The sequence below is a fragment of the Gigantopelta aegis genome, chromosome 11 (genome assembly GCF_016097555.1).
Source record: "Gigantopelta aegis isolate Gae_Host chromosome 11, Gae_host_genome, whole genome shotgun sequence".
Classification (NCBI taxonomy): Eukaryota; Metazoa; Mollusca; class Gastropoda; order Neomphalida; family Peltospiridae; genus Gigantopelta; species Gigantopelta aegis.
Genome location: NC_054709.1, coordinates 16,155,462 through 16,177,881, shown reverse-complemented (window position 1 = coordinate 16,177,881; position 22,420 = coordinate 16,155,462). Strand labels below are relative to the sequence as shown.

The following is a 22,420-nucleotide window of genomic DNA, read 5'->3' as shown; positions in this document are numbered from 1 at the left end:
TAGTCAGTAAATCACAATGAAGGGGAAATAAATTGTTCGAATATCATTGGTGTATTCTTGTTTTTTGTTTGTTTTTAAGAAATATTTTTAGAATGCTTGCAATATTTATACACAATTAAATTAAAAATAATAACTATGGAAGAGTAAGAGTTAATATTTTGAAGACATATATTCTGCGGAAAACCCGGAAATAACTGAACATCCAAAACAAATATGGCAACCGCAAATGGTACAGATGACGAACTAAGTCTTTTAGGTGGCGAGGAGATTCCACCGCAGATGGTTTTACCATGGGATCCTTGCCAATGCAAAGACTGGGATAGTGAAAAACCAAAACAGCAATGTATTTTGCGAATTAAAAGGTGACAGTCATGTAGTTACTAAATCATAATTAAATTTTGTTTTCATGTCGGCTGATGAAAGGTTAAAACTTTACACAACACTGTCAACAGGGAAGTGAAATCTTTTCTTCATACTTGCCGTTGACTGTCTTGGCAGTGGCTGTTCATTTCTATTCAGCTTAGTCCCGAATAATCTGGAGGATGTCATAATACGTTTTTCAGGCTTCGAAATTCACCGTTTCACATTTGCCGTACTGCCTTGTACCTTTGCCGTGATGCCTAAAAAATACCAGTTACTTTACGGCTATGAATAACCGTGCCCTTTTCATTACCTGCCGTGGTGCCCCTTTTGTGTATGTTTTTTTTTTTTTTTTAAACTTGTATAACCCTAACTTTTATTTTAAAACATTAAACATGATTGAATGAGATGTTCCTCGGTAGTGTTTGTATACAGTTTCTTGGTCATGTATTATAATTGCACATCGAACGTAACAAATGATAAATTACGGTTGAAACGTACAGCATTATGGAAAAAAAAAACCCACCGTAAATTGCCGAAAGTTTTAACGTCATACATTTACGGGAAAAAAACGTATATAGCCGAAAAAGAATCCCAGGGCAATTTTTTTTTTTTTTCAAAATAGGCTAAACCATGCCTAGAAGAAAAAGAAGACTAAAGAAGACAAAAATTGCCAAAACGTTTTCATTATTTCAGGTAAAAATTATTATTATTATTATTATTAGCTATTTAAATGTCAGCTGCGTTCAACCAGACCGAGCTGAAAAACGTCCTCTAGACTGGTTTATGTGCTTCACAATAAACCAAATGGCCACGTTGAGAACCAATCAAATAGTTCACGAACGTTAGACAAACATTTGCTGGCTGAACTTGGGGCTGTTGTTATCGATATTCTTCATGACAAATTTTGAAATTATAAAAAAAAAGTCTGTACCATCATTCTATAAAAAAAAGTTTTTTGCTATTAATTTCAGTTTTGTTTGACATAACAAGAAAAGTAAAAGTGTATTGGAAATAACAAAACAATACTAATTTTGTGTGCAATTTACAAATCAATTGGCTTAGAAATTAATAACTTGTAGTAAATTTCATAGTACCATATATATTCGCCTATAAGTCGAATTTTTTTCACCCAAAAATTATTTTATAACTTGGGGACTCGACTTATAAGAGGGTAAAAAAAAATTCACCCAAGAATATTACCGTTTTGGGGATTGTTTTACAAGTTTTATTGTTGAAGTATGCCCTGTATTTATACTCAAATATGTTAATTTGACACATTTATTTTTTATAACCTTTTTTTTTTGGCATTAGAACGATTTTGGTTCTGCAAAAAGGTGTGCGATCTCACTCACATGCCTGGTCATGCCAAGAGAACAGTCCACTTAGTTAAAATAACAGTCATCACTAATAGCAAAAATGTAAACAATACTAACTACCTGTTGCCTGAGTTTATTTTGAAATCTGGTCACTGGCATTAATGGTTGTTCAAACAATGTTTTGTCGGTGATTAACTTCATGAATATTACTGAGCTTTCCCTCAAATCAGCTTAGACTGATATCTGCAGTTCACTAGAGCAATAGGGACGTACATAAAAACCAGTGTACTTTCCAGAGTTATCCTCCTTACATGTATTAATATGGCGGAAAAACATTTGATTAACTGATACTTTCAGTTTTATTGTAGTGATCTGTTGTCAGTGTTTATAAATAAAGTTGTTGTCTGTGCACAAAACAATGCTGTACAGTGCCATATGGTAACAGCCAAACAGCTTTCATTATCTACTAAGGGAATATTTCGTTTTGATACTGTGTTACTTGTTTGCGATGTACAAAACGTGAAAACCAAAGTTTGTAAAATAATTTTCGTTTGTCAAATATTGTACATTATTGTTCTCATGTGCTGAAAATAAGAAATACTTCAATATTTATAAGTTGTTTTTCATGGGTCGACTTATAAACGGGTCAATAAAAAAATAAGTTTTCAGGGCTTGAAATTAGGGACTCGACTTATAGCCGAGATCGACTTACAGGCGAAGATATACGGTAATAAAAAAGGCGTTCCCTGTGGGACGGACTTATAGTTTTAATGTTTATTAGCTTATTGAACGGACCTATGCTAAAATCACCCGAATTAATTTATTCCCAAATAACTGAAACGCTGAAATAAATGTGAACTGTTTAATGTTTGTGGTTATTCTTGAATATTCCGTTTATTTAATTATTACCCATGCTCAGCAGTTGATAGGCCTATACATCTCTGGCGTAGGAAGCGGGGAAGGGGGTACTTTGTAGCAGCATCAATGGTTTATATATTAATTTTATAGGTGTGTCTGTGTGCCCCCCCCCCCCCCCACACTTTTTGGTATCTTCCTAGAGGCTATACCCGTGTATATTAAAAAATTCTGGGTACTAGGCCTAAGTAGTAGCCAACAACGAAAATTGTACCACGTCTTCTTCAAATGACCTTCACCTTTGCATGCGGAAAAAACCTGCGATGACTTGTAGTCTGTGCATGGTATCGAGAAATCACGGATTGTTTTGTTGAGATCGCAGGTTGTTGTTTTTGGAAAATAAACCAACAATGTATGAGATGACTGGAGTTACGATAATACGATATATTTTCCTCTATAGGCCTACAGACTAGTAGTACAGTATTTAGCAGTTTGTAATAAAAGTCGTTTAATCGCCACACACGTTACCGTATTGTCATGCGATCTCGTGTGTCACCAATTACCGTGGTACCTAATAAGAGCACGTGTTAATGATTTCAATTTCAAACAAATTAGTTATGCCCATATCCATTCAACGTCCAGGCATGTCTCTAACAACGCCAGTGATTGGGTCCAGGGCATGGCGTAAGGAGCCAAAAAGTGGGTGGGGGTGTATAAAAACCATCGCTGCTGCGCCCCCCCCCCCCCCCCCACGCACACACACACACACACATTCAAAATAATCCATAAATGCTGAAAACATACTTAAGAAAATAGGCCATGGTGTCTATAATTAAATGGGTCATTTGGTTAATCTTGTTATTACAATCATGTTTGTTGGAGAAAAAGTTGAAATTAGGGTGGATTTTTTTTTATTATTGTTAAATATAGAATTTAGAACAAAAATAATATAAAGATTACATTTTTAAAAACCTAAATGATTTGGTTTGAACTTTTATTTATTTAATTATTTGTATTTCAAATAATTTAACACTGAACATTTCATCCCTTTTCCTAAAGCTTTGATTGTATTGTTCTGAAACGTAATACACATATTCTCTTGGTAGTCTCCACAAAATAATAAAGATGTCTAAACTTGTAAAAACGTGTTTTGGGTTTTTTTTTTTTTTTATTACTGAGATTGTAAAATTGAAATAGAAATCTTGATTGGTTAATTCTGAAAGTTAGTACCTGTATTCTACAGTGATTCTCTGGAGATACCTTCACAAACTAATAGATAAAATTAACATATCTACTTTTATTATAGATTATTTTATTTTATTTCTTTAATGTCCAGCCATTCAAATATAATTTTCTTTCAGTCATACTCAATCTGCTCAGAACAGCAGCAGTGTTTGTTCAATGAGACCAGATACGTCATAATCTCTCTCCACCAAAGTTGTCTTTAAGGACACCACAATTTTTTTTTAAATACTGTTTTGTTTAATGACACCACTACAATACTTTGATTTATTGATGAATGACCAATTTAACAGAATTACAGATAAAGGGTTTTTTCTGGTTAAATTGACTTCCTAAAAAAGACTGCATTGGTGCCCTTTGAAAATGTATGAACGTAGCCTTTGTGCCTTTTAGGTTAGCCTTGGTGCCCTTCATTTCCTAGATTTTTAAAGGCTATTATAGCCTGCCCTTTTAACACTGAATTTCGAGGCCTGGTTTTTTAGTAGAAAAATTAATGTTGCATTGAAAACCAGTTAAAAAATGGTCTTGTTATTTACTAATTTAGTTCATCAAGATTAACTTTGTCTACAAGTGCAAGCACTACCAAAGTTAATCCTGGGGACTATCAATGCCATTAGCGATGTTCCGAGCAGTTTTGCTCCAAACGGAATTCGATCCGAATTGTGGTCAAAATAAAAGAAAAACGACTAAAGAAAAATGAAATTAAAGTTAATAAAATAAAATAAAATAACATTTATTAATTAAGAAATAGAAATTAAATAAAAATTATGAATACACACTCATAATTTTTATTTCATTTCTATTACTTAATTAATAAATGTTATTTTATTTTATTAACTTTAATTTTATTTATTTTATTATATTAAATTTAATTTATTTTTACTTTTTAAGTTATTTTATTCACTTTAAAGTTTAATTAATTTTTAGTTTTATGGTTTTTGTTGTATTTATTATGGAACGAGAAATGACTTCACCGATCTTTTTCCCATAATTCACTGCATGTTTTAAACAAAAGTCATATCTAAATATATTTAACTGATCTAAAATATAATAAAAATGAGAAAAACACATGGAAATAATACCAATTCAAATATGAACTTTATTTTATGTCTATAAAACATTTAAAGGCGCTCAATCATGGATTTAGTGGGCCTTATTTTTGTAAATATGGATTAACTTAACTTTTAAAAAAAATTACGTAAGGAGCCTCAAAATTGCATTCAGAGAAAATTATTACGTTCAATGAATGAATGAATGTTTAACGACACCCCAGCACGAAAAATACATCAGCTATTGGGTGTCAAACTATGGTGTGTACCGGCCTCGGTGGCGTCGTGGCAGGCCATCGGTCTACAGGCTGGTAGGTACTGGGTTCGGATCCCAGTCGAGGCATGGGATTTTTAATCCAGATACCAACTCCAAATCCTGAGTGAGTGCTCCGCAAGGCTCAATGGGTAGGTGTAAACCACTTGCACCGACCAGTGATCCATAACTGGTTCAACAAAGGCCATGGTTTGTGCTATCCTGCCTGTGGGAAGCGCAAATAAAAGATCCCTTGCTGCCTGTCGTAAAAAGAATAGCCTATGTGGCGACAGCGGGTTTCCTCTAAAAACAGTGTCAGAATGACCATATGTTTGACGTCCAATAGCTGATAATAAGATAAAAAATCAATGTGCTCTAGTGGCGTCGTTAAATAAAACAAACTTTTTCAAACTATGGTGATGATCAACATCAATATAAAAATCCAAGATTTAAATAAAAACAGTGTAAAGAACTGCAAAAATACAAATATCACAGATAGATACTGACTTTTACTCAGAATTTCAATTTGTGCTGTATTGGCCATTCTCAAAGAAAATGTGCCACGGTGAGGTTACAGCACGCACAGGGGCTTATTAAGTTCAAGCCCTGTTGTTAGTTTGTGTACTGTCCGAAGTTAGTTTCTCTTTCAGATAATCTACCTCAGCAGCTGATAACTTGTAATTTTTATTTATTTATTTATTTATTTATTTATTTTTTGTTAGTACTGTAGGGGCAATATTACGCTATTTGAAGATTCATATACCCCACTCCCCTCCCCTCGGTCTCTCCTGTTCTGAAAACGCACTGTTCGTACAGTACTTCTATTCCAGATGGTTCAGTAATATGGATCAATCAAATACTTATTTATCGCCTATATACATTTTTGCTGTGAATATAGCCAGCCATCTCAGGGCACAATATTTCACGCGTGTCGGTTACGCAAACTTAAATTTACGCAAACTGGTTACGTCATGATCTGTAAACGTTCAGAAATTAAAACTTGCAAACTTCACAATTACAGGACGTATATTCACGCAGACATACTACTAGTATTTCAACAAATGTTTTCTAAAGGCTGAATTTTAGATACTTGATGCGCAGCAAATCTTTAAACAACGTTATATTTCAACAGTTGTAATTTGCAACCAGTCTAAAGGAAATGTTCAGTATAGAGTCGAGCCAAAAGTTTTAAAGAAATGTGCTCAGACCGCTGGGGACGGCTAAATTATCTGCTGCTATTTTATCTCTAAAGGAATATATGTAGACATAATATTGGATTGCCTATAATTTTACATACAATGTATGTTAAAAACAATTTTAACGTAAACAGGAATCCAAAAGTGTCACAAAAAGTGAAAAATACTAACATCGCATAATGAGCTTTAAAAAAACAAAAACATTTGGAACGTCACTGTAGTATAGGAGTACCATCAATAAAGTGAAAGTAGCATAGCCACCGCAAAACGGATTCCCTCCAAATGATTATGTATATATTTCAAAGGCATTACGCAACAGTACGCATGTGCGTAATGCAAAAACAAAATCCGGGAATAGGTCAAGGCTGTCTGTAATTGTTCTTCGAAAAAGCTCAGATTGCATCTATAGGCGTCCTGTTTCAAACTTTTCACAGGGGGAGGCCCCTTGAATATCCCCGCTCGGGCACGCCTTTGGCATTTGTAATGCTAAAAAAAATTCTGGCTACGCCCCTGTATTTTGTTTCAGTATTGGAGCCGATATTCAGTTCTTTTATAATATTGTTAACTTTAGCAAGCATTAAAGAATTTTTTTCCCCCTAAAATGTTTTCTTTTGTATTTGTTTTAACTTTACGTTTCAGCTAAAAACTATGTATTTAAAATATAATTTCAACGTAATTTTGAGGTAACCCTCGGGTTACGCAAATATAATTCACGTAACCGAACAATTGGTTACCTAGGTAAAAGCCACGTGAACCGACTTCCGGTTACCTCAGATTTCGAAATATTGCCCCCAGCATCTCTAGCGGAGGCTATATACACAGCCGTCGTATATATAGTCACATCGTATATAAACACCGTCTAGTTTCAGAGTATTCTTTCAAAATGTAACAATTCCTATCCCGAGTCAGCTGTTATGGCATATTTTGCATAAAATGAATTTGACAAGGTGGAAAATGAAGGTGTTTAGAGTTTTTTTGCGTACGACTAACAATAAATTTACCTATAGATGCCAAGGCCTAACTAGTCGGATTGTCGATGTTTAACATGCTTCTGTTACTAAAATAAATTAATGTGTAAGCTTATTATCATTCAGTACATGTTTTTATTAATTTTTAATAACTTATTTTCATTGTTATTTTTTTCTATTTACCCTACATTGCAGAGGACGGTGAAACGTTCTCTTTACACGAGCTTGGTAAATCATTTTGACACTGCGGTTATTCGGGGGATGCCTGTCACGGGACTCAATATAATACGTCACACCTCTGCTCTCCAAATAGCCACTATTTTTCTCTAAATTATGGACCGTTGACATAATTCAATTATTTTTATAAAACATCATTAATAAGTGGAATATACTGGTTATGTAGATGGTTTAATAAAGTACTTTTAGGTGCAAATCAAATGTATATATTGTCATATAATACTTTGTTGGGTCAGTAATTAGGTCAACCATCCGTGACAGAGTGCCTTTAAGTAAATATATGTGAGTAAAAATTATAAACTTGTACAGGTACCCACTCAACATGGGTTTTGTCAAAAATTATTCCAGTACCAGGGCGAGCTCTGGTACTCGCCAAATTCGCCAACTGCAAATTTTAAAAGGATTTGGCAAATTTTATTTTTAATTTGGCAAAAAAATATTCATGGAATAATTGACATTTTTTTGAAAATAACTGTTGATTTCTGCATTTTTTCAAGTTTAATAAACAATTTGGCGAAACATTTTTCTCACCCAGAGGTAGCTCTCAATGATGGCAAAATATTTACACCTGGTATACATTAGCTGCCAGTATGTAACAGTAGTACATTTAAAATTTGTGTACGTACATCAAAATAACCTTTCAGTCTTATTTATTTGCTGCAAAAGTCTTTTATGTTTTTTTTAATTGCTGTGGGCAGGCTTTAAATTGCTGTCGGTGGGCCGTTTCACCCATAGCAATCTTATTTTTAATTTGCAGTGGGAGACAGATTTTTAAGTTTGAGTCCTGGATCTGTTCAATTATATAATCCGTCTGGTGTCATATTTATGCAAAATGGAGTTTCACTACATTTGGACCAAATGTTTTAGTCTCATCTTAGAAGGACTCATTCTGTATAGTTTTTTGCCTTGACCATAAGCACTCACGCTCGCTGTCAACAATTTTCATCCATGAATCAATATATTTTACTTACTCAGCAATTGTTAACATAGATCTGTTGACTGAGATATCAAACTGTATAATTATAGATAAAATATTTCTGTGTAACCGATCTCGGCGGTGTAGTGGTTATGCCATCAGACTTGAGGCTGGTAGATACTGGGTTCGTATCCCACTTGAGGCAATGGGGGATTTTTGCATGCCAGTACCGGCTCCAACCCAGAGTTAGTGAAACCACTAGACTCAATGGGTAGGTGTAAGGCCACACTGCAGGTTCCATGTACCCTGGGCTCGAGTGATACTAAGATAGCTCAACTGACAGCAAGCATAGAGCACTGACCTGTCAAGTAGTCCCATACCGAAATGGAAATACTGTGGCTTCACCATTCATCTCATCGTCATCCATGTTTGTAATGTCCAACCCAAAAACATTTCTTTATCTCTATGTTAAATGTCTGTGGTATTTTTTTTATTTCTGTGTCATTTGTATTTTTAGAGACATCATGTCAATCTATAGTGAGCCTCCACCAGGAATGTGTATTGTCCCTGACAAAGATGACATCACAAAGGTATGTACAGATATACTAGACCGATCTCGCATTAAAATGGGTTTTATTTTATAAAATAAGTAATTTGTAATGTAAAATTGAAGATTAATATAGTGCTTTAAAAAAAAAAAATGCACACCTGCAGGCTGGAGTTATATATATTGTAGTTGAGCAGTCGCATAATCCAGCCTGTATATATTGGTATGGTCAGTGGTACGGTGGCCTCATAAATAGTCTCGCTCGATATTTTTAGAATGTGTATGCTCCCAAATAACGTTATAAGAGGCCAAGTATAATTGGTCGATATTTAAATTATTATTTACAGACGGAATGTCACCTGGACATGGGAGTCCACGCAATGTTGTTAGATCTACTGGTAGACCAGTAGAGCTAATTTTAATCAGATTGCAACTTGAACTAGCACATGTTTAGACAAAACAATAATGTTTTCACTGAGTGGATGACATTTTACCTATACTGGCTCTAGAGATATTCCTAACTGCCACTTGGAACCAAAAAGGTGGAAACCTTTTTTAAATTTTAAGTCCTTTATAATTATTGGATACACTACATTGAACAGTCAACAATAAATTCATTTATAGATTATTTCAGTACATTTTATGTTATTTCAAGCAGTTTGTATTGCACAAAAGCCTCTTGCCTTGGACTCAGACAATCAATCCGACAAGAGTTCCATACACAGGTGTTGACAGGTGTTGATTGTGACAAGTTGCAAACTCTGGGTCCTTTGTTTTAATTGGAGTGTATTACCTTGGTAGCTTTCTCACCAAGAATGGTGTTATTGTTAACGTCTGTTTAATCTCGTGACCAGCCCATGTTGCGGCTTTGACAACTGTCTAGCCTAGTGGCAGTGGATTGATACTACTGTAGGTCTGAAACACCAGTCATATTGACCACTATTTATTTATTTATTTATTATTATTATAAATCATGCACAAGATACCAATGACTGGGCAGGCCAGTCCAATTGATGGATAGGAATTTGTTCCAATAATAGAAACAGACAGGTGCTTCAGACCGACAAGAATGACCAAAGTTGGACCAGCAAACACCCGTTATAAAAAAAAAAATTCGGTATCAGATATCATGAATTGGTCCCAGACCAGGGAAAAAGGGCTTTTTCCCACCCCTGGTGCAAACTGTTAAGTTAAGTTAAGTTTGTTTTATTTAACGACGCCACTAGAGCACATTGATTTTTAATCTTATCATCGGCTATTGGACGTCAAACATATGGTCATTCTGACACTGTTTTTAGAGGAAACCTGCTGTCGCCACATAGGCTACTCTTTTTTACGACAGGCAGCAAGGGATCTTTTATTTGCGCTTCCCACAGGCACGATAGCACAAACCATGGCCTTTGTTGAACCAGTTATGGATCACTGGTCGGTGCAAGTGGTTTACACTTACCCATTGAGCCTTGCGGAGCACTCACTCAGGGTTTGGAGTCGGTATCTGGATTAAAAATCCCATGCCTCGACTGGGATCCGAACCCAGTACCTACCAGCCTGTAGACCGATGGCCTGCCACGACGCCACCGAGGCCGGTGGGTGGTGCAAACTGATTATAACCGATGATTGATGATGAAATTCTAACCAATATTCAACACTAGTAATATCCCTATGATGCCCCCTACCCCAGATCCACTAATGCACAAACACACATACACATGTATGCATGCACACACACAATTAAAAAAATTGCACACTATATAATATTTTTTAATTTATGTATTTTTACATCCATGTGATATATACATATATATCTAGTTTGGGTGTAGCACCTTATACAGTTATAGACAAATACTATATATTTGAGACAACAACCGCTGAATAAACAGTGTGCTGGGGTGTCGTTTAACGAACATTCCTTCCAGGTGATGTATTCACACTCCTGGAAAATGTTTTTAAAAAGTCCTCAAAAAATGAACCAAACTAGTGCTTAAAGTCTTCGGAAATGAACCAAAATAGTGCTTAAAAATCCTTGAAAATGAAAGCATTTGAAGTAAATGAACCTTGTAGTATATATATATATATATATGTCTGTAGTTTTAATAAAGTCTGACTTCATTTGTGGAGGTGTAGTGCACAGACCTGCCTGTTGAACTATCAAATAAAATTACAAGCCAACTGTTTCAGATGGTACCCAGTAAATATCAGTAATGAACGTTTTCTGAATTTATCTTGAATTCTGGATTGTTACTCTTTAATATAAAAGATCTTTTATAATATGTTTGTGAATGAATGTGTGTGTCTGTGGGTTTTTTCTCCAGATTCATGCATTGATCACGGGGCCATTTGATACACCATACGAAGGTGGATTCTTCTACTTCTTGATCCGGTGTCCGCCGGATTACCCGATCCATCCACCCCGCGTCAGACTGATGACAACAGGAGACGGACGTGTCAGGTTCAATCCAAACTTGTACAAGAATGGAAAAGTTTGTCTCAGCATAATCGGGTTAGTTCGAATTGTTTTGCATTGAAATATGTGTCACACTGGCAACCAAATTTTTAACTACAGTCCATCCCATCCTCCTGCAAAAAAATGTTTTGTAAATAATTTCACTTTGGTTTGACATAACAAGAAAAGTAAAAGTGTTTTGGAAATTAAAAATAAATAAATAAATAATATTTTGTGTGCAATTTAGAAAACGGTCGCTCGTCTCAGAAATAAATAACTTGTGGTAAATTTCGTAGTATAAAAAAGGCATTCCCTGTGGGAATGACTATAGGTGACTAGATATTTAAAAAAAAAAGTGATTGCATTACACTAAGAAAGTATGATCTATGGCTGCTAACTGGTCTCAAAGGTGGTGGCCATGCATATGGCCCCAGAACCTCGTCATATTATTTTAATTTTCTGCAGGTGAGAGATCTATACCACAAACATTGCATTCACTTATTTATATTTCACACTGTTTTCACATGCGAATGACCAACAATAACAAAACAACCAGTAATAGTTTTGATCGAGACTGAAATGTCCGTTTTAAAATATGTACTTCTTTCTTGTTTTTAATGAGAAATACATAGGAAGTTATTTTCGGCAAGTATTTTTACTTTTAAAAAAAAAAAAAAAAAAAAAGAAAAAACAATTTTGCTTGACAACTGTGGACGAATTTTGAGGATTTCTTGTCACCTACTATAGGCTACCAATGTAGGTAATACCGTCAAATACAGTAATTTTAATAACAATGATAATTGTTATTTTTGAATTTTAGAACTTGGTCTGGTCCTGCCTGGAGCCCAGCCCAGAGTTTATCCACAGTGCTCATATCAATCCAGTCTCTGATGAACGAGAAGCCATATCACAATGAACCAGGCTTTGAAAGGGTAAGCTTATTCCTACAGTGAAAAAGTGGTTTTTGGTATAATTTAGTTTATCCACAGTGCTCATATCAATCCAGTCTCTGATGAACGAGAAGCCATATCACAATGAACCAGGCTTTGAAAGGGTAAGCTTATTCCTACAGTGAAAAAGTGGTTTTTGGTATAATTTAGTTTATCCACAGTGCTCATATCAATTCTGTCGTTAATGAACGAGAAGCCATATCACAATGAACCAGGCTTTGAAAGGGTAAGCTTATTCCTACAGTGAGAAAGTGGGGTTTTTATATGCCCGTCTATGATGGGTCGTATTATGGTATGGCATTGTCCGTCCGTATGTCCGTCTGTTAACTTTTTCTTGTCCGGACCATATCTTACTTACAGATGCATACAGGACCATCAAACCTCACATTTAGGAGCAACTTGGGATGGTGTTGTGTCGCATACTATTACTAGGTCACTGTGACCTATGTTTCATGGTCTACTGCACATAACAGTAAATCCTTGTCCAGGTCATATCTTGCATACAGGACCATCAAACCTCACATGTAGGAACAACTTGGAATGGTGGTGTGTCACATGCATTTACTAGGTCACTGCTGGTCCAAAACAAACTGTTCATCCATCCCATTGCAAAAATTTCACATAATTAGAATTGAATCATACCCATAATATATTCATTAATGTCTATGGTTTTCCATCAAACTTCTGACGGGTCTATCATGTACCTCACCGGTACTCTTGTTGATATTTAGAGAATACTCAACGAACTACGAGGCAATACCATTTATCTTGCACAAGTTAATTGATGTTTGGCTCAGGAAGGACAACATCAATTTACGAGTGCCAGATAAACACTACATGTATTGCTGAGTAACGAGTTGGGTATTCTATTAATTAACCATTATCAATCTTTATAATTTTATGGAAGATTTTCAAACAATATTGTTATTGAAAACAAGTTTGCAATTTGAGAACAAGAGACATCGCTGATGACATAAGTTAGTTGTTGACATGACTACCAACTTGGAAACTATTCTTACACTTAATTAACTGCTGCATACATTAAAATGATCAGCCTATAGTGAAGCACTGTTTATGACGTCAAAACATATCTAGGGGAAGAAATGGGGGGTTTTCTTTCTGTAGAGAAAGATCACATTTCTTTCCCCACTTCTCTCTGCCCATATGGGTAATAAAATTTAGTTTATCCACAGTTCTCATATCAATCCTGTTATTAATGAATGAGAAGCCATATCACAATGATCCAGGCTTTGAAAGGGTAAGTTTGATTTCTACAGTGTGTTGTAATTTACTTTGTCAATAGTTTTTATATCAACCTACTGATATATAAATTAGACGTAATATGAGCTGGGATAAATGCAGACCTGTGTTTACACATGTAAGTGTTACTTTTGCTGGAGCCATGTTGACAACATTTCTACTAAATACATGTAGCTCAGTGTTTTCATAAACAGTAAGTCCTAGATTTTAAAAAATTGGTTTACAGTTGCACCTTCGAATGTTCATTTGATGTCTGTGACAGTACAAATGTTATTTATTAAATTTAATTAAACAAATAAAAAGAGATAGAGGTGCAAGTAGTTTAATCATGAATTTTACATCACAATTGGTTTTTTTTTATAAAGTTAATAAAAATGTAATGTACTTATATATATTTTTTTGGAACTTGCATTGAACATTTAATGAAGGAAATGTTTTATTTGATGACGCACTCAATACATTTTATTTACGGTTATATGGCGTCAGATATATGGTTAAGGACCACACAGATATTGAAGGAGAAAACCCACTGTCGCCACTTCATAGGCTACTCTTTTCTATTGGCAGCAATGGATCTTTTATATGCACCATCCCACATACAGGATAGCACATACCACGGCCTTTGATGTACCAGTCGTGGTGCATTGGCTGGAGCGAGAAATAGCCCAATGGGCCCACCAACGGAGATTAATCCCAAACCGACTGCGTATCAAGCGAGCACTTTACCACTGGGTTACATCTCGCCCCTGAACATTTAATGAAGTTATTATATATATATTTAAGTTGAATCCAGTGATAAGCAACAATTGTGGTTAGGTGGCAGGATTTAACTTGGTCGGTTGAGTGCTCACTTGAGTTGCAGGATCAAACCTCCTCGGTGGATCCATTCAACTGACTGGTTTTTTTTCTTGTTCCAACCAGTGCACCACAACTGGTTAAAGGCCACAGTATGTGTTTTCCTATCTGTGGGAAAGTGCATATAAAAGGTCCCTTTCTGCATTAAGAAAATGTAGCTGGTTTTCTCTGATGACTATGTATCAGAATTACCAAATGTTTCACATCCAACAGCCGATGATTAATTAATCAATGTTATCTAGTGGTGTCGTTAAACAAAATAAAGCGGGGTTTTTTCAAATGTGGTTACGAGTAGAGCTCTCTAATGTTTTACACTTTAAAACTATTTTGATTGCAGGAGAGAAATGCTGGTGATACCAAGAGATACAATGACATTATCTGTCACGAAACCCTGCGAGTAGCCACCTGTGATATGCTGGAAGGCAAATGTTCTTGTCCCGATGCCCTCAGGTAAGTTCTAGAAGGTAGATGTTAATGTCACAACGCCCTCAAGTAAGTTCTAAAAGGCAAATGTTCATGTCCCGACGCCCTCAGGTAAGTTCTAGAAGGCAAATGTTCTGGTCCCGACACCCTCAGGTAAGTTCTAAAAGGCAAATGTTCATGTCCCGACGCCCTCAGGTAAGTTCTAGAAGGCAAATGTTCTTGTCCCGACGCCCTCAGGTTAGTTCTAGAAGGCAAAATGTTCGTGTCCCAATGCCCTCAGGTTTGTTCTCCTTATTTTTGTTTAGTTATTTATAAAAAAAAAATTGTTTATATCCAATTAACATTCATGCAAGCTGTTCTGGGCACATACCCTAGCTATCTGGGCTATCTGTTCAGGACAGTGGGTTAGTAGTTAGTAGAATTTAAAAAGAGGTCCTTGTTTTAAATTAAGTGAATAAATTATGTTGTGGTAGCAGGGTTTTTTTTTTTTTGGTACTGCACTTTTCCATGTCTAAAACATCAATTATTACTTAATTACTATTGTTATTGTTATTATTATAATTATTGTTATTATTAGTCCCTACCAGTCCTACCGGAGGGGACTATAAGTTCCATCACTGTCTTTCTGTTCTGTCTGTCTGTCTGTCTGTCTGCCCCACATAGAGTTTTCTGGACGTTTGTTTTCGAAATGCCTACATATAATTATCTGAAACTTTGAGTATAGTTTTATCATGTACTGTTACAAATTAATTTGGGCTTTTATGACTATTTACCTATTTTTCACATAGTTATGAACTTATGGCCTTTGAATATAGGAGATATGAAAATTTGTTTTCTAGATTGTTTTTTTCACAATGCCTCAAGATATTGAGCTGAAATTTTGTATATAGCTTTATCATGTACTGTTACAGATCATGTGTGACTTTTATGACGATTTACTAATTTTTCACAGAGTTGTTGCCCTTGAATTTAGGAGATACGAAATAAATGTGGGCCTGCTGGGGGACAACATGCTTATTGTTGTTTGTTGTTGTTGTTGTTGTTATTAAATGTATATTTTTTATCCCTAGAATACACAGTATGGCCATGTCATGGTCAAACTTCATTTATAGTAACCATTTTGTTTTTTTATTACAGACAAGTCATGGAAAAATCCTTTCCCACATACTTCGAATATTATGAATCTGTGTGCAAAACTGGTTTACATTTGCAAGGACAAACTATGCAGGTATGTAAACACATATTGTATGTGTGTGTGTCTGTGTGTGTGTGTGTGTGTGTATGTGTGTCAGTGTGTGTGCGTCTGTGTGTGTGCGTCTGTGTGTGTGCGTGTGTGTGTGTTGTTTTTAGTTTTTAGTTTTTAGTTAAAAATTTTTTTTGGGGTGATGAACATTTCTCCTCTGATATTAAAATTTGATTAATGCTGACATCAGAATAAAACTGCTTTGTTGTAGCAAGCCTCTGAATAATAGTTTTATTCATTTGTTCATCTTGCAAGTCTACATGTAGTACGTTGTGCATAACCATGATTCGAAATACAGGAGTGTCGGAAGCAATTAAATTATAGCTGTAGTTTAAAATATACTGAGCAGGGGTGGGGAAAAGCCCTTTTTTCCCGGTCTGGAACCGATTCTCGATCTCTGAGACCGAAATTATTTTTTAAAAATGTGCGTTTGCCGGTCCCACTTTTGTCATTCTTGTCGGTCCGAAGCACCTGTCCATTTCTATTATTGGAACAAATTCCTATCGGTCAAGTGGACCGGCCAGCCCAGACATCGGTATCTCGTGCATTATTTAAAATAATAAATAAATAGTGGTCAATATGGCTGGTGTTTCAGACGTTTGTGATTTTAAAGTCTGCCTAAGTATATCACCAGTCACTGAAGTCGGACCTACTAGCCACTAGGCTAGCCATTTGTCAAAGTCACTGAGCCGGTCAAGAGATTAAACAGACATTAATGATAGCATCATTCTTGGTTTAGAGAGCCATCACGGTATTACACTCCAATTAAAACAAAGGACCCAGAATTTGCAACTGGTTACGATCAACACCTGTCAACACCTATGTATGGAGCTCTGTCGGGTCGAGCGTCCTAGTTCGAAGCAAGAGGCTTTTGTGCAATACAAACTGCTTGAAATAGCATAAAATATAATGAAATAATCTATAAATGTATTTATTGTTGACTGTTCAATGTTGTGTATCCAATAATTATAAAGGATTTTAAAATTAACAAAAGGTTTCCACCTTTTTTTTTAACAAGTGGGAGTAAGCAGAACAGCTACATGTACTGTTATCTCAAGAGCCAGTAGAGGTCAAATTTCATCCAATCAGTGATGACGTTATTTCTCTCTTTGTCTAAACATGTGCTAGCTCAGGCTGTCAAACGCTTCAACGGTGCCATCTTTTATTAATTTTCAGGACACAGTACTGAATACTCGTACTTTTTATACATATATGGGAATTAAAATTCATAACTTTTATTCCTTTTTTATATTATTTATTCTATTATGTAAAATATATAAAATTTGTGGGGGTTTTCACTGATCATATCATGACGTGATTAAAAAAAAAAATCTCATGTTTATCGTTTCGCGTTCATGATTCAAGATAAAACTTTACAAATATCACTATGATTTTTTTAAAAACTATTTGGCAAATATCGTCTTTTAAATGTTTTTTTTTTTTAATTCCTTTCTCCTCCTCCTCCCCCCCCCCTCCGGTAGTGACGACATCAAGTGGGATCGATTGACAATTTTATATTTCCCCACCCCTGATACTGAGGTATCATTAAATATTCCTTTCTTTTAATTGTTAGTCCAATAAATATTCCTTTCTTTTAATTGTTAGTCCAATAAATATTCCTTTCTTTTAATTGTTAGTCCAGTAATCGACTATTCATAAATACGAGTCCAGGCTGTAATATTGTAAATCAGATTACTATTGCAACATGTACATGTCCATAGTCGTGAAGTGTAAATTTCATGAACAACCAACAACATCTTATGCACACTCTAAACCTGGAAAATAATGTATGCGTATACATTTTGAGATTTGAGGAAGTTTAAACACACACATTTTTTATCTGGTTTATGGAAGTTAAAAAATATTTTTTTATTTTCAGGATCCATTTGGCGAGAAGAGAGGAATTTTCGATTACCAGAGCATTCTGAAGAGACTACAGAAAATAAAGAAAACTCTTGAAATGAAACACAGTATCCAGTCAGATGAAGAATCGTCCGATTCGGGTACAGAGGTCAACACCGACAGCTGATAACACGGCTTGTGTTGAAATGTAATTTATAGCTGGAAATTATTAAAATGAAACACAGTATCCAAGCAGATGAAGGGGAATCATCGGACTTGGACACAACAGTTAATACTGATAGTTAATAACACAGCTTGTGTTGAAATGTAATTTATAGCTGGAAATTATTAAAATGAAACACAATATCCAAGCAAAGGATGGGGAATCCATCAAACTCTGGGACAGTGGTTAATACTGACAGCTAATAACACAGCTTGTGTTGAAATATAATTTATAGCCGAAAATTATTAAAATGAAACACAGTATCCAAGCAAATGATGAGGAATCCATCAAACTCTGGGACAGTGGTTACTACTGACCGATAATAACGGCTTGTATTGAAATGTAATTTTTAGCTTGAAATTATTGAATTGAAACACAGTATCCAAGCAGATGAAGAATACTCATATCTGGGACAGATGTCAACACTGACAACTGTTAACACAGCTTTTGTTGAAATGTAATTTATAGCTGGAAATTATTTTTCATTCTTGTGTGTTTGTGACACTTTGGACTTTAAAAATTTAACATCTGGTGTAATAAGATATTTGGTTTCTCATTGGAGTAACCAATTTTCTAATTTATAGCTGGAAATTATGTTTCATTTTTGTGTGTTTGTGATACTTTGGACCATGAACAATTGAACATCTTGAATAATAAGATATCTGGTTTCTCATTGGAGTAACCAATTTCCTAATTTATAGCTGGAAATTATTTTTCGACCTCGTGTAATTGTGACACTTTCGGACCATAAACAATTTAACATCTGGAATAATGTGATTTCTGGTTACGTGCGTTTTTCATTGGAGTAAACAAATTTTCTAATTTATAGCTGGAAATTATTTTTCATTCTCATGTGATTGCGACACTATGGACTATGAAAATGTAATTTATAGCTGGAAATTATGTTTCGTTCTCGTGTGATTGCGACACTATGGACTATGAAAATGTAATTTATAGCTGGAAATTATGTTTTCTTCTCGTGTGTTTGCGACACTGTGGACTATGAAAATGTAATTTATAGCTGGAAATTAAGTTTTCTTCTCGTGTGTTTGCGACACTGTGGACTATGAAAATGTAATTTATAGCTGGAAATTATGTTTCATTCTCGTGTGTTTGCGACACTATATATGGACTATGAAAATGTAATTTATAGCTGGAAATTATTTTTCATTCTCATGTGATTGCGACACTGAGGACTATGAAAATGTAATTTATAGCTGGAAATTAGTTTTCATTCTCGTGTGATTGCGACACTATGGACTATGAAAAATTCAGAATTCTACTGACATGGTTGCTTATTGAATTAACCAGTCCACATTTGTACTATTCATTAAGCTATGTTGATACAGATATTAATGCTTCGTTCATTTGATGTTCGTGAATATCGTGAATTCACATTTCCAAATTATAAACATGACTTCACCAAGTAGAGAGTGTTCAGGCGATTTATAGAAAATCTGCACTGTCATTCCAATCTCAAACACCCCAATAATTGCATACATGATTTGTGTTTGTACTGCCATTTTTGCACGAGTTGTGAAGATTTAGACGGAAAGTCCTACCCCAGTTCACAAGTTGTGTTCACGGGTTATTTCACCAAATGAACGCTCTTCACTTGTGAATTGGGAAATACAATATTCACGACTTCTAATGAACACTATAAGCATCAGTCCTTAAACCAAAACAAAGACAGGGTAGAATTATTTCTTAATATAAATATCAGAATTCCTATTTTTATTAAGATTTTAATAAATGAAATTGGACATATATTTTCAAGTACTGTATATACATTATTTACTATGACATCTATTTAATATTTCAATGAAATATGTTATGCATCATGTCGTAGAGATAACAGTATATTAATAAAAATCAGCCTAGAAAATGTATGACCGCAATTAGCAGTGCCGACGCCAAAAAGCTGTTACAAAATTGATCTGTGACGGTATTTTTACCATCATCGCATATTTTTATTATCTGTACTAAACTGCAGTTGCAAAGTGATCTGAATTTTGAGGGCTGTAATTTATACAGAATACAACCTAGGACGCATAAGTCATCTTGGTGCTATGAAATCGTAAAACCATCGTAAGTTGTGACATCAATACAGCACGTGCCATAGTGACGTCATACACATGTAGCTTATATGGGTTTTACGATTTCGTAGGCTTAGATTGCTTCAAAAATATGGGCCTAGGGTCACATTTTATGAAGCAGTCTTAACACTAAAATCGTCTTAAAGGCAAACTGTCACAGATTTAAGGATCTTATTTCTCTGAAAATGAATAATAAATCAAAATTACATTAATTTTTACAGACCAAATCTAGCTATTGCATCACTTAAACTACACCATGATGGAGTGAAATCCATGTCAACCCTCTCAACAATGTTAGTTTTTGAATTGTGGACCATTGCCATAATTCAATTATTTTTACAAAATATCATTAATAAGTGGAGTATAGTGGTTACGTAGATGGTTGAATAAAGTACATTTAGGGACAAATCAAATATATATATTTTTAAGTTATACTTTGTTAGGCCATGTAGTAGGTAAGTGGTCTGTGACAATATGCCTTTAAGCCATTAAGTTCTACTAGTGATGTCAGGTGATTCAAGCTCTAAGATTGCCTCATAAAACAGGGAGCAGGTTTGTCAGAACAGTTGGCGGTAGGTGCATAAAAAGGCTTGAAACAGTTGTTTTCATAGATGTGTAAATTAAAAAACTTTATAGTTATTCATAAAGATGCAAGAAGTACCTGTATGAGTGACTGAATTAACATTTGCTGGAAGTTCTTATTCCTCATTATATGCTTAATAAATAACACGTAAACTATTTTTTTTTTTATTTATCAAAGTATCTCTCACAGCAGGACTCAGAACAAGTAAAGTTAGCGGGGCAAAAAATAAATGACTTGCTTAGAAAAAAATATGTCCTGTGGGGAGTGTTTGGAGCGGAGCGGAAGTCTTTATACATGCTCATATACCACTAACATTTCAAGCATGTCTGTCCCGGGTCCCGTTCCTGGATAGCCAGAGACCTGATCCGGGACAGAGAGTGTTTGGAGCGGTGCGGAAGTCTCTATACATGCTCATATACCACTAACATTTCAAGCATGTCTGTCCCGGGTCCCGTTCCTGGATAGCAAGGGACCTGATCCGGGACAGAGAGTGTTTGGAGCGGTGCGGAAGTCTCTATACATGCTCATATACCACTAACATTTCAAGCATGTCTGTCCCGGGTCCCGTTCCTGGATAGCCAGAGACCTGATCCGGGACAGAGAGTGTTTGGAATGGAGTGTGAAAAAGTAGGACCCGTGAGATGTATTTTAGAACATCACGGAATTAAAATATAACACAATCACAAGTTAAATAGCAGATGAGATAATTGTACATAATTCTGTCTCTTGAAAAATTACGTGATTTTATGGGGGTGGGGGGTTTGCAGGTGAATTTTTATTTTACCAGCTACCTGTATGTCTAAAAAAAAAAATGTCTACTGGTTTTAACAGGCTGGTGTTTCGAGCCCTGCACATTTGTTTCAGTTGGAAAACTGAAACATCAGACAAACTGAATGTGTGTTCCAGTCACAGTTTCTGCCCTGGATTTGGCAGACACTTTTCACCAAGTTTTATTTTTCATTTTTTTAAAAGGGTGTTATTGGCTTAAACTGCTGATTTTTGTCTTGTCTTAATAATAGTTGAAAAGGTGAGATATTATTTTATGATGGTGACATCAATTGTGTTGTTTAGTTCCAAGGAGTAATTATTTACATTTACATGTAGGTCCATATCGAGCATGGAAGGCTCAAGACACCAGGGGGACCAGGGCATGCCCTTCAGGAAATTTTGAAATCTAGAGTGTCTGAAATACCATTTTGCAGCCATTTCAGAGAAGTTACATACTTAAAAGTCGGTATCAATAACCAGTCAGTTTCAATTATTTTTACCAGATTTGTTTTGTTTTTGTTGGTTGCAAAACCCCACCCACCTACCCCCCGCTAGCTACGACCCTGAATATTGAGCCCTGATGTGTTGAGCAGATGTTTGGGACCACTGTACTGTGTGTTTATTTGTCTACGTGTCTATTTGAACATCAGAATTTAGCACCGAATTAATACTTCTACTTGTGTATGGCTCTGCTACTATACACGTGGGAATAAAAGAAAAAAACTTATGTTTTTTATTCATTCCTATGCAGACATTGAATTTGGGCATTTTGGTTTTAGGATTCTGCCAGGC

General features: G+C 35.3%; 1 protein-coding gene across 1 annotated transcript; it reads left to right on the top strand.

Annotated features, from left to right (window-relative positions):
• The first annotated feature begins 213 nt into the window (after positions 1-213).
• Positions 214-20,550, top strand: LOC121385045 (ubiquitin-conjugating enzyme E2 Z-like). The gene is made up of 7 exons (XM_041515581.1): positions 214-362; positions 8,913-8,985; positions 11,255-11,442; positions 12,206-12,317; positions 14,788-14,900; positions 16,011-16,101; positions 17,996-20,550. Exons 1-7 carry the CDS (start codon positions 214-216, stop codon positions 18,143-18,145), a joined length of 876 nt encoding a protein of 291 aa, XP_041371515.1. The 3' UTR covers positions 18,146-20,550.
• Positions 20,551-22,420: the final 1,870 nt, after the last annotated feature.

What these genes read in the sequence shown, in the direction of transcription:
- LOC121385045 (XM_041515581.1), top strand. Translation starts at nt 214, where the DNA reads ATGGCAACCGCAAATGGTACAGATGACGAACTAAGTCTTTTAGGTGGC. An exon ending in ATGAACCAGGCTTTGAAAGG is followed by an intron (nt 12,318 to 14,787) that starts GTAAGCTTATTC and finishes TTTTGATTGCAG; the next exon opens with GAGAGAAATGCTGGTGATAC. An exon ending in TGCAAGGACAAACTATGCAG is followed by an intron (nt 16,102 to 17,995) that starts GTATGTAAACAC and finishes TTTTATTTTCAG; the next exon opens with GATCCATTTGGCGAGAAGAG.